Consider the following 12,744-nt stretch of genomic DNA (forward strand, 5'->3'; position numbering starts at 1 on the left):
TAATCACTATTCTCAACTGTAGTTAGGGTGGACAGGACAGAGACATAGAAAATAACTAAGCATGTAATTCTTAGATAATTGTGCTACAAGTACTCTTTTTTAAAATGGTTTTTCCTTCCGGCTCATTTTCTGGCCTACTCTGAACCTACGCTTCTCAGAAGCAGGTTATAGGGGAAAAATTCGGAAGTTGGTGCTGTGGTCCTTAATAATACACTCCCAGCAGCACATAATGGCAATAGCAGGAGGCCTGACCTCAGGAGGGCCTGGATTCAAATTTCACCTTAGACCCAAATCATTGTGAAATTAGGTTTAGAGTTTCTGTGTGATTAACCATGAAAATATTGTGCCCTGTTAGTTAACATGTAAACTCTTTGAGAGCAGGGATTGTCTCACTTTTGTTTTAGTATTCCCTAGTTCCTAGCGCTGTACTTGGTACTTAGGAGGCAGTTCATTATTGCTTGTTGATTGACCTTAGAGCTAAATCTAAGGCTCTTATTAGCTATGCGACCTTGGACAGACAATTTTACCTCTCAGAGCCTCAGTTTCCTCCTGTAGAAAAAGAGATATAATAACACCTGTTGGTTCAGGATGATGGTGCCTTCCTGTAATCCCTGCCACTGGGGAGGCTGTGTCTGATGGATTGTTGAAGAGTTTTAAGTTGTAGTAACACTGTCAATTAGATGGCTTCACTATGTCTGGCACCAAATAGGGTGCACTCCCAAGAGTGAAGGGCCACCAGCCTGCCCACAGAGGGGTAACTGTCTCAGGGAGAGAGAGAGCAGGTCAAAATTCCTGCCCCAATCAGCCGTGGGATAAGCTCTGTGAGGGGCCACTGTATTGAAAGCCTTAAACCCAGTCTCAAAGGGTAATTTTAATAACAACACCTATTTCAAAGTAATTGTGTGAAGATCAAGCAAAATATAATATATATATACAATGTATATATGTACATATACACATATATAAACATATACAAATGCATGTGGGTATGTTTGTATAATGTATACATATACATGCAAATTATACATCCATATCCACATATGTGTGTTTGAAACACACATGTATATACACACATGTATGTATGCACACTGGGTATATACATATACATGTGTGCATATGTGTATATTATCTTGATCTTTATACTAGACCTTTGAGACAGATGCTTTTATTATTTATTATTGTTTAAGACCAAATCTTATTTCATCCAGGCTGGAAGGGCAGCAGCCTCTCATGGGAAGTGCTCTTACCACACATAGGCATATATATATGTGTGTGTGTGTGTGTATCATTCATAAATATGTTTGTGTATATATGTATACACACATATATGTATGTATGTATCACAGTGGGTAGCATACTGGGCTTGGAGTAAGGAAGATACTCATCTTCCTGAGTTCAAATCCAGCCTCAGACATTTACCAACTGTGTGACCCTGTTTGCCTCAGTTTCCTCATCTGTCAAATGTGCTGGAGAAGGAAATGGCAAATTACCCTTCTCTCTCTACCAAGAAAACCCTAAGTGAGGTCAAGAAGAGTCAGACACTAAAGGACTAAACAACAATAATATGTATTTTAAATATTATTGTTTGTGATCTTTGTAAACTTTAAAGTGATATAAAGCTATTAGCTATTTTAAGCAGGCCTTTCTTTTCCTAGGGCTCTCTTGGACCCTTTTCCTCCTCCTGGGCTCATATGCGCCCCTGAGCGGGTCCTGTGTTTATTTATGCCTTTGCCGCTGGGATATCAGGTTTCATTAGTTACTAGGCATCCCATCGCTAAACAATCCATTCATTATTAGCCTCACAACCTGCCCCTTGTTTCATTTCTCTGGACCTTCCGAATTGTACCCTCCCTGCATGACTCCACTTTTCCCAGGCCTCACAGCTACTGGGGCCCTCTCTCACTCCAGAACAAAGGACTTCAGAGCTGGAAGAACCCTTTAGAAGCCATTTAGTTCAGCCCTTTTGGCCAGAAGGCCCCTATTTAGTGTAAATATGTTACAGGGGAGGAGTAACCCATTAAGTCATTATTACCAACGGAGCATGTTGGTGTGACCTTGAGTAGGGCATAGAATGACTCTCAGAATTGGAAATCATCTCAGAAGCCGTCCAGTCCAACCTGAACCCAAATAGAAATTCTATTTAAAACAGCCTTAATAAGTGGTCATCCAGCCTCTGCCTGAAGACCCCAGGAACGAGGTCTTTTTTGTTATTGTATTGTTCAGTCATTTCAATCATGTCCAACTGAGTTTTCTTGGCAGAGATACTGGAGTGGTTTGCCATTTCCTTCTCCAGCTCATTTTACAGATAAGGAAACTGAGGCAAAGTCCCACAGCTAGTAAGTATCTGGGGCCAGTTTGAACTCAGGAAGATGAGTCTTCCTGACTCCAGGTCCACCGCTCTAGCATAGGGTGCCATCTAGCTGCCCTCTGTTTTTCTTCAGTATACCTCTAATTGTTAGTGATTTAAAATCATCTTTGCCATTTAAAGCCATTCCTAACCTGGCCCACTCCCACCTTTCTAATCTTCTTATAGTTTGCCTCCCCTTGTCCCATTTAGTCCATGATCCAGCTACATGGTCCCCTTGCTCCTCTTCCCATATTTTCACCCCTGACTGTGCATTAGGGTTTTACTCCACATCTAGAATACTTCCCACCCTTCACCTCCAACTCCTAACTTCCCTAGCTTCCTTTAAGGCAACTTCCTGCAAAAAGGTCCTTCTTGTCCTTCTTCTTCATCTCCCAATCCCTTCCCTTCCCTGAGATTACCTTCTGTTGATAATGTCTGCATCTTCTCTGTATATAGTTATTTTTATATTGTCTCCTCCGTTAGAATGTAATTTTCCTGAGGATAGAAACGGGTTGTGCCCTTACTGGCACCCTAGCACTTGATCCTGACCCTCATTTGCCTCCATAAAACTGCACGGGTTATAATGAGGTCCTTTCCAACTCCATCAGTCTTAGTTTTACGAATGAGGGATGAGGATCAGAGCGGTGGAACAGCATCCAGGGGCACTCTGCCAGTCAATATCAGAGGCAGGAATAGGAACCAGGTTCCCACAGGGCATCCACTCCACCCTCCTGCCTCTCACCTCCTGGGCTCCTTCACCATCTCTCCCCATTACTGGCGAAGGGGCATCCTCACTCACAGCCTTCTCATGCCTAAAATTAGCTTCAAGCTTGCTCCTTCTGAATGGAGTCAGTAGATATGTATTTGAGTGGAGTCAAGCATTTTCGAGGCTCTGTTGGTAAAAAGAAGGGATATTCCCTACCCTCGAAGAGTTTACAATCCAGGTGACATAATAGCACACTTGAAATAACTAGAGAATAAATACAAGATGCATAATGATCTATACAAGTCCCGGGCACATACAGGAAGTTCTACCTATTCAGAGAAGTAAACCTTATGGGCCAGAATGGAGGTAGGACCTAATCAGAATGGGGAGGGTTTAAATAAACAGGAGAGGGGAGATTGAGCATGGTATGTAGGGGGAGAGACTGATGGGGCAGGAGACATTTATTTTTTAATATGTCCTGAGGATAGAGCCAAAGGGCATGATAAATCTTTCATAGTAGAATGGGTATTCTTTTGTTTTTGTTTTGTAATCCCCATCCAGTAATAGAGCTAGAAGTAAAAGTAGGTGCTTGATAAGTGCTTGTCCAATGGAAATGAATTAAGTTGCATTGAATCTAGGTTATTGTGGGGAAAGAACCCAGGAAACTTCACCCTGAGCCCTACCCTGGTCTTGCGGGTGTCTGGTGAACCCCAGGGGAAAACGTGTTCCCAGCGGGGAGCTGTTGTCAGATCAGCTCAGACCAACCTGACTCCCCCATGTCTGGTAGGCAACCCTTCCCAATCCACTTCTCTACACTACATGAGCCCATACCAGCTGAATGCCTATGCCCTGGCGCTAACGGCCGTGGGTGAGATCATCCAGGACTACGACAGTGACAAGATGTTCCCAGCCCTGGGCTTTGGGGCCAAGCTTCCTCCTGATGGCAGAGTTTCCCATGAATTCCCACTGGTACGTCTCTCCTCTGAGGTCAGCCTGGAAAGGGGGAGAAAAGGAAATGGGAGAGGGAGGGAGAGGGAAGGACTTAGAGGAGGGAGAGGGAGGAAGGAGAGAGGGAAGGAGGTAGGAGGGAGAGAGCAAAGAGACAAAGAGAGACAGAGAAAAAGAGAGAGACAGAAAAGAATAAGGTCTATGATAGGGGCAGGGAACAAGCCGAATGGGAGAGGAGTTGGGGTCCAGGAGGAGGGTTGGAATGGGAGAGAGGGAGGAGTGCATTTTTAACCAATGAAGGTCCTAGGACTTCTGGGTGACCCTAAAGTATACCAGACTAGCGTGTTCTCTGAACTGCCCCCCTATCTGCAACTCCTTCTTCACTTATACTTTGGAGTCTCTCTGAAGCAGGCTCTACGACCCATCCCAGCTTTGAGATGGATCAGGAATGGAAGGAGCAGAAATTTGGTTGAATTACCCCCCCACACACACACATACACATAACCCGGAAAAAAGGATGTAAAAATGTAAGAGATGTCTAGAAAGGTCCTTAGTTGATCCTGAGGTGGAGAACAGGGAACAAGAGTTAGAAAGAAGATAAAATAGCTGGCGATGGGAGAAGAAAATATGGCATGAAAAATCATTTGGGCCCATGAACCATCATGCCCAGAATGGCAGAGTAGTAAAATTCCATTCAAAGTTGTTTTTTTTTTCTGTATCCCAGTGCTTAGTACATAGGGGATCTTTAGTAAACTTTTGTTGGATCGGATTGGATTAGCTGAGCCCATGAAGATGACCCCATGGTGGTACCTCCTTCCTCAACTATTAGAAACTCAAACTCTGGTCACTTTAAGAGGCTTGGGGGCAGGGAAATGAGTTCAACTTCATGGAAGTCCTCCTGAATCGGGAAATATCCAGAATACTATCTTAGGGTCTTCACCTTTTGAACTATTTAGTACATTCCTCTTCTATATTCCTTCAACATGTGGCAAAATTTGAACTCAGTTACACTAAGCCAGGATAAACAGAGTTCTTTGAAACTTCTGCAAGACTGCCATGCCCAGCTATTGCTTAGTATTTTTATGAACTGCTCTCTTCTACTCATCCCCTTCCTTCCCACCAAGAAATCATAATGGCCCATGTACTAGGGAGTTAGGGACCCCTTCTGTGGTGTTGCCCCCAGTTTGTGATCTCCCTGTAACATTTCTCAGTGCCCTCCCCTTAAAACCTCTCCACTCCTGCTTTGCAAGGGTCCTTCTGATTTTGAGTTCAGGTTGGGCTAGTTCCAAATTAAAGTTTTCTTTTTTATTGTTATTGCATGCTTTTGTTTCTGCATTACTTTCATTTCTGAATGCATCTCTGTCCCCTTCTCTCCTCATCATATAATAATAATATTAAAAAACCACAAGCAAGCAATTCAGCAATGAAGTCTTGTACATGTAATGTTCCACACCCATGATTCCTCAGTTATACAAATAAGGGTGTGTAAGTACATTTTCTCATGTTTGGGACCAATCTTAGTTACTACATAGGACTAAATTTCAAGGGTTGTGTATTGGTTGTTTTTTTTTTTCCATTTGTTGTTTTGGTTTGGGATGTTTTTCATTGTTGTTGTTAAGTTTAGGTTTTGTCTTGTGCTTATTTGCTTTGCATTTACATTACATAATTATTGTGTATGTTGTTTTCTACTTATTTCAAACTTCATCACTTGCCATATTCCTCTGAATTCATCCTACTTCTTATTAATCCTTCCTAAGGCATGATGATATTCCATTATATTCATTTTCCACCACTTGTTTTGCCAATCCTTAATTAATGAACATCTCTTTGTTTCCAGTTTTTTACTACCCCCCCCAAAAAAAAAATTATGAATATTTGGGCCAAATAAAACCTTTCTTTCTGTCTTTGACTTCCTTACATACTCATACATCAACGAGTATAAATGTTTAGGCACTTTTTGAAAAGTGTGATTCCAAATTGCTTTCAAGTCATTCTGGAATATTTTCATTTCATCCTCTGGACCAGGATGCAGATTGTTCTTCCCATCCTCCTTCCCCCTGAAATAGAACTATTCTTGTCCCCTTTTTGGCCGCCTCAAGCTTTGCTCCCTCCCTCCCTCCCTGCCCTTGGGTGTCTTGCCCTTTTATCTCCTATCCCTTCTCCCATCTCCTCCCTTTGCTCCCTCCTTTCCCCTTCTGGGAGCCCGCTGATCCTCTGCTCCTAGAATGGCAATCCAGATAACCCCTCTTGCTGTGGTATTGATGGTATCCTTGAGGCCTATCACCGAAGCCTTCGCACTGTGCAGCTCTATGGCCCCACCAACTTTGCCCCAGTGGTCACTCATGTGGCCAGGTGAGTCCCTTTTCCTATCCCTTTAGGAGAGACCCTTCCTCCCTTCATCCCCTTCTCAAAGAGACCAATACAGCTCGGAGGAGACATTCCTTCCTAATACCTTTAGGAGAACCTCAAAAACCTGGCAACGCCCTTAGGATCACCCCCCAAACAGGCACCGATATCTTCCTCCAATCTCCTCACACATACAAAGAGTTCCTCTTCCTGGGTGGGGGAGAAAGGGAAGGGGATTGTGTACAGAGGCCACCCTATCCCCTCCTCAAACCTGCCCAGGCCCAGGGATTAGAGCTCTGCCACCAAGCACCTAACCATCCCCATCCCCATCCCCACCCCCAAAACCCCCAAAGGCATGCAGCAACTGTGCAGGATGGCTCCCAGTATTCCGTGCTGCTGATCATCACAGATGGGGTCATCTCAGACATGGCGCAGACCAAGGAAGCCATCGTCAATGTGAGTCCAAGGGCACAGAACGGGTAGATTCTTGGGTGGAGAACTGGAGGAAGTGTCATGGGAGAGTTTTTGGACCTTCTTTTGTTCTCCTTGGCTTGAAATCTCATCCTGCATGGGTGTATAGAGTTGTAGGGAGAACCTGGGGAGGGGGCCTGTGGTTCTTTCCCCATTTGACTTTGGACCAAATGAATTCAGATTATTAAAGGGCCTGAACTGATGAAAGAAAGGAAAACTCAGCAAGGGCAGTCATAGAGGATATGGAGAGGGGTTGAAGGAGAGGGATAGCAGCTCTAGTTTCTCTCCCTGCCCCAACTAAAACTTAGAGAGAACTCTCATCGCTAACTCAGCAGGATCAGGTTTTTACTAATTAATGCCATTTGGTGAAAAAGAAAGAGGGGAGGAGCCTATTCTGGGTGGGCTCCTGCTAATCCTGGGTGTCAGTTTTTAGACCAATCTCCACTCTCCCTGTCTCTCTCCCTGTTTCTGATCCTCTGTCTGTCTTTTTGTCTTCCTTTTTTTCTCTTACCTTGCTTCTTCCTTTTTTTCCTCTTCTCTTTTTCTTATTATCCCTTTCACTCTCTTTCTCTCTGTCTGGATCCTTTTTGCTGTTCCATCTGTTTTTTTCCCTATCTCTTTGACTCTTCTATCTCTTGGTGTGTTCTGTTTCCCCTCTGGCTTCCCATTCTGGCACTCTTTGCCCAACAGGCTGCCAAACTCCCCATGTCCATTATCATCGTGGGCGTTGGCCAGGCTGAGTTTGATGGTAAGACCCAGTTGCTTTCTTTCCTTTTCTTTCTTCCTTTCCTATCATTCTATGGTTCCCTAGGGGCTCCATGATACACATGGGGCATGCTCCAACTGTTTCTCCCCATAAGAGAGAAGAGAGAATGTGTGAGAGAGAAAATAGATAGAGACACAGAGAGATGGAGACACAGTGAGACACACAGAGATAGAGATACAGAGAATAGAGACAGAGAGAGAGACACAGTGAGACACACAGAGATAGACAGAGACAGAGAGAGATAGAGACACAGTGAGACACACAGAGATAGAGATACAGAGAATAGAGACAGAGAGAGAGACACAGTGAGACACACAGAGATAGACAGACAGAGAGATAGAGACACAGTGAGACACACAGAGATAGAGATATAGAGACACAGAGAGAGACACAGTGAGATACACAGAGATAGAGATATAGACAGAAACAGAGAAAGAGACAGAGACAGATGGATAGAGACAGAGATCATGACAGACACAGAGAGATACACAGATATAGAGATAGAGACAGAGAGAAAGAGATAGACAGAGACAGAGAAAGAGATAGACAGAGAGAAACAGAGAGAGACATACAGAGGCCGAGGCAGAGACAGACAGACAGACAGACAAAGGGGGAGAAGAGAAGGAGAGAGAGGGAGAGAGTTAGAGGGAGAGGGGAAGACACACAGAAAGAGAAAGAGAGAAAAGAAAGAAGAGAAATTGAGAGAGAGATACAGAGAGAGGGGGAAGAAAGAGTGAGAGAGAAAAGAGAGGGATGAAAAAAGAGTAAAAAAACAGAAAGAGAGAGAAAAGGAAGAGGAGAAGGGGAGAGAAGAAATTGAGAAGAGGAGAAGGGAGAAAGGAGAGAGTGTATGTAAATGTCAGAGAGAGGAGAAAAGAATATGTGTCTGAGGAGAAGAAAGACCATATGAGAGGAAGAGAAAGCTTATAAAAGAGAGCTTTGTGAGAGAAATAAAGAGAAAAAGAAAACTGAGAGAAACTGTGGAGAAGTATGTGTAAGAGGAGAACTTATGAAGGCGGGAGGACAGAAAGAAGAATGTATATGAGAGGAAATAGAAGTAAGTATGTATGTGAGAAGAAAAAAGTGAGTGTGTGAGGGAGAGCGTGTAAGTATTATATATACACACATATACATATATACACTCATATATAAATGTATATGTATGTGTGTGTGGCTGGTTGTCCTTAGTGGCAGATGAATGCATGGAGCGATTATTTGTAAAAGTGCGCGGCACACACACACGGTTCTTAGCCACTGGGGCATTTGAAGCTCTCACAAGCATCCTTTACCTGCCTTACCTCACTATCCAACCTTACAGTTCCCCAAAGCCCACTCCCCTCACTCAACTTTGAGAACCTGGAGGAGGAAGAGAGAGGTGGCAGTGTGCTATCAAGGAAAGACCCCTGAGTGGGAAATCTAGAAACTGTCTCTCATTTCACTTTTACCCTTCACCATGAGACCCCTGGGCTAGTCAGTTCCTTTCCTTGTAAGATGAGGGACTAAATTCCTCCTCCCATTCTCAAAAGTTCTGTCAGTAAAAGCAGGTCCTGACAGACTGGCTTTAAATAGTGGCTCTGAGAGTCTGTATGTCTGTTGTCCAGCGACCAACCTGTTTAAGGACAGAAAGACCGGCTCACCCGGGTGGCTTCCAAGTGACCAATTTCTCAGTTATAGCAACCCTCAAGACTCTCAGCTAAGCTGTAGGGAGATAGGGATTTGTGTCAGTGGTGAGAGTACTCATCCTGGCCAAACCACAACTCCTTGTGATTACGGTTCCATGTGAAAGAAAAATCAAGGGTTAGAGGGATTAGGGTCTCCCAACATTTTCCCTCTCTGTATCTCTTGACTTTCAGTACAATTTCTTGCTCTTCAATATAAAAGGAAATAAAGTCCAGAGTTTATTATACATATGCAGAAAATAAATAACTAAAATAAAAAGTATTTTTATAAAGAAAACTTGATTCAGTACAGAGGAACTTTAGTCAACTAGCCCTAGTATTTTGAAATATTTCCATAGGAAAATAGAACTATTTACCAAATATTCCCAAGACCCTCTTTATGAGCTCGCTACAGCCTGAAGGTATCTGTACCTGAGACCTCCACACCCAGAACTAACACTCTCTGAATCTGGGATGGGGAGTCCCGATCCGGGGATTCAGGGGGAGTCCCTCCAGGCAAAACCCCTCCTGCCTGCGGCCGGGCAGACTCGTACCCCGATTAACGCTCGGTGATCTTTCCTGCCTGCTAAGCCATGGTTGAGCTGGATGGTGACGACATTCGGATCTCCTCCCGGGGGAAGTTAGCAGAGCGGGACATTGTCCAGGTAACTGCCCAAAGGCCCTGTGTCCTTGAGTTTCCCAGCCCGCCCGTAAGCGACGGTTCCCTGCCTTCTCCCGTGGGGGCTTCCCCGGGGAGGGCAAAGGGACGGCGGTGCCATTGATAATCACGGGATGAGCGGGAGGAGACCAGGGGTTTGATAAGCGACCATCCCACGTTTAAGACGGTCCGATCTAAGTAAAGGGAGCTCTCTTGCAAGGGCCCGCCGTGCGGAGATTGGAGGCGGGCCGAGGTCGGTGACAGGGAGTTACCCACAGGGGAGCTTTGGGGGAGCGCGAGTCATATAAATTCTGGCGCGTCCGAAGGCCGGTCTGCGCCTGTTCCCGCGGCCGAGGCTCGGGGGCAGCCCGACTGGACGGAGGACGCGACCGCCTTTTTCTCTTTCTGCAGTTTGTGCCGTTCCGGGACTACGTGGACCGAACGGGGAACCACGTGCTGAGCATGGCCCGCCTGGCCAGGGACGTGCTGGCGGAGATCCCGGACCAGCTGGTCTCCTACATGAAAGCGCAGGGCATCCGCCCCCGCCCACCCCCGGGCCCCGCCGCCCGCCCCCCGTCCGGCTCCCCTGCGCGCACTCCCCCCGCCTCCCCCCTGCGCGCCCACATCTAAGGCCGGGCCCGGCAGGTGGGAAGGAGGTGGGCTCCCCGGGACACCCCGCGCGCACACTTACACACACTTACACACTCACACACTCACACACACTCACTGAGGTCCAAGCTCCCTTTGCTACCGCGGCTTCTCTGGCAAGTCACTCGCCCTCGGGGTGGGGCAGAGGAGCGACGCTTTTCTCATTTGTTAAATGAGACTGGGCCGGCGCGCCTCCAAGGCCCTTTCCCACCGCGTCCGCGGATCCGCGACGGCCCGAGGGGGGAGTGCAAGGAGAGAGCCTGAGACCCCCTGGGTAGGCCCCGTCCCGTGCCTCTGACTGCCCGCCCCCCCCCCTGCACCAGCCCGGCGTGCCCTCCACCCAGAGCCCCGGCTCTTCCTCTGTCCCCCCTCCCACCCCAGCCCAAACATCTGGCCCTCCCGAGGCGGGAGGCAATGACCAGGGGCAGGGACCGGAGAGTGTCCAGGCTTGGCGCCCCAAAGCAGCGCCCCCGGGGCTGGGTCCCTCCGGAATCCCTGAGCCCCCGGCCTCCGTGCCCTTGCCAAATGAGGTGGGGCCGTTTGCGGGCAGACCTCGGCTCTCAAGGACAGAAGGCGTGAGCCTTTCCCTTCCCCCACAAAGGATTTCCCAGGAACTCCAGAGCCCAGGGCTCCTTCTGCTGGAGCTGAGCCAATCGGATGGGGAGCTTCTGCCAGCCCTCACCCCCACCCGCACCTGCCCGCTCCCTCCTGACCCAGTTCCAGGGGGACCGGAGGAGGGAGGGGCTCTGAAACCTTTCCACTCTTCCTCTCTCTGGCTTAGATCCTGGCCAGTCCGCTTCGGGAGGGTGCTTAAGGATCTGCCAGCCGGAAAAATGGAAAGGAGGGAGGGGGCTGTGGGGGCTGTGGGGCAACCATCTTCTGACAAAAGTTAGATGCAAATTAGAGGGGGCTGCCAAGCACGGCCTTCCGTCTCCCCTGGTAACCTGACCCCTTTCCTTGCCAGCCACATACCTGTCCTCCGCTCCCATTTCCATTGCTAAGTTTTTGCCCCACAATAGCTTATGATACGGGGATATTTGCAGGATGTTGGAGAGTCACTGAAGACCTCTAAACTAGACCCAAAGAAATGAACCTTAATAGTGGGATTTCATATCCTGGAAAGAAAAGAAATTTGGGGAATAGATGCAGCAAAATGTGTGCCTCCCTCTTCCATGACCCTGAAAATCCATGTCCCCAGTACCCAGGACAAGTTTTCCCTCACTGGAGTAATGTCTTGTCATAGTCTGTGCCAGATAGGGACCCCTTTGAGTATGAGGTACCCCAGCTCCATCCAGTTCTAATTCCTGCCCTAGGAGAAGCGGGCCCCACAGCCCCAGAAGCGGCTTTCTGGTGGGGGGGCTATGTCTGGCCCAACCTGGGAAGGTGTTCTCTCTGGGTGACAGGTGAACATTAAGAAGCTGCCCCCATGCCCACCCTTGACCCCCAAGTAGGTAGTCAGTGATGCATGCCAGTCCATTCTGCTGCATGGGGCTGCCTGTGCCCACTGAACACTCAGCCTCCCTCCGGGCCCCATTTGAGACACTCCCTTGTCTGCCGGGCTCCCAAGTAAAACATCTGTGCCCAAAGTGCAGGCCTCCCTGCTTGGGAGCCTGCCTACGCTCAGTCCAGCTTTGTTGTTCTTTGTTCTGTGCATGATGGTCATATTTATAACCTGTGTTGTCCCTTGCTGGAGTCTTTGGTGGGAACTGCTGTGTATTGATACTGCCTTAAAATGAAATAAATTGGGTCCTTTTACTAAAAGCAGCACTTGTGATTTTTCTTCTGTTCTGTGGGAATCTGAGGCCTACAGCCAGTGTGGGATTCGGTCCTAGCCAGGTGGTAGAGTTGAAGGGGAGAAATAATCCCATCACAGCAACTTGGACAGAGTCAAGGGGTCAGTCACTGAACTTCAGAGCTAGGAGAGACCTTAGAGGTCACCTAGGATGTCAACCTGAAATGGAGAAAAGGCTACAAAGCAGGATCTCTGCAGACCGCCACTTTTACTGACTTTGAAAACCACATAGTAACATTATTTCTGTTCTTCTCATATTTTATTCATTTTGTTAAATATTTCCCAGTGTGGAAAATGAATGGATGCCCATCAACTGGAGAATGGTTGGGTAAATTGTGGTATATGAATGTTATGGAATATTATTGTTCTGTAAGAAATGACCAGCAGGATGAATACAGAGAGGC

General features: G+C 47.0%; 1 protein-coding gene across 4 annotated transcripts in view; it reads left to right on the top strand.

Moving 5' to 3' along the window:
- Positions 1-12,309, top strand: part of CPNE5 (copine 5) — a 188,706-nt gene extending 176,397 nt beyond the window's left edge. For 3 of the 4 annotated variants that reach the window (XM_031964965.1, XM_031964966.1, XM_031964968.1), the window contains 6 exons: positions 3,841-4,022; positions 6,226-6,353; positions 6,701-6,803; positions 7,509-7,566; positions 9,834-9,907; positions 10,312-12,309. In XM_031964965.1, coding sequence (XP_031820825.1) covers positions 3,841-4,022; positions 6,226-6,353; positions 6,701-6,803; positions 7,509-7,566; positions 9,834-9,907; positions 10,312-10,530 — 764 coding nt within the window. In that variant the 3' untranslated portion in view covers positions 10,531-12,309. The remainder of the gene's footprint in view (positions 1-3,840; positions 4,023-6,225; positions 6,354-6,700; positions 6,804-7,508; positions 7,567-9,833; positions 9,908-10,311) is intronic. The other variant, XM_031964967.1, reaches the window with a different exon arrangement.
- Positions 12,310-12,744: the final 435 nt, after the last annotated feature.

This window comes from Sarcophilus harrisii, chromosome 4, assembly GCF_902635505.1.
Source record: "Sarcophilus harrisii chromosome 4, mSarHar1.11, whole genome shotgun sequence".
Taxonomy (NCBI): domain Eukaryota; kingdom Metazoa; phylum Chordata; class Mammalia; order Dasyuromorphia; family Dasyuridae; genus Sarcophilus; species Sarcophilus harrisii.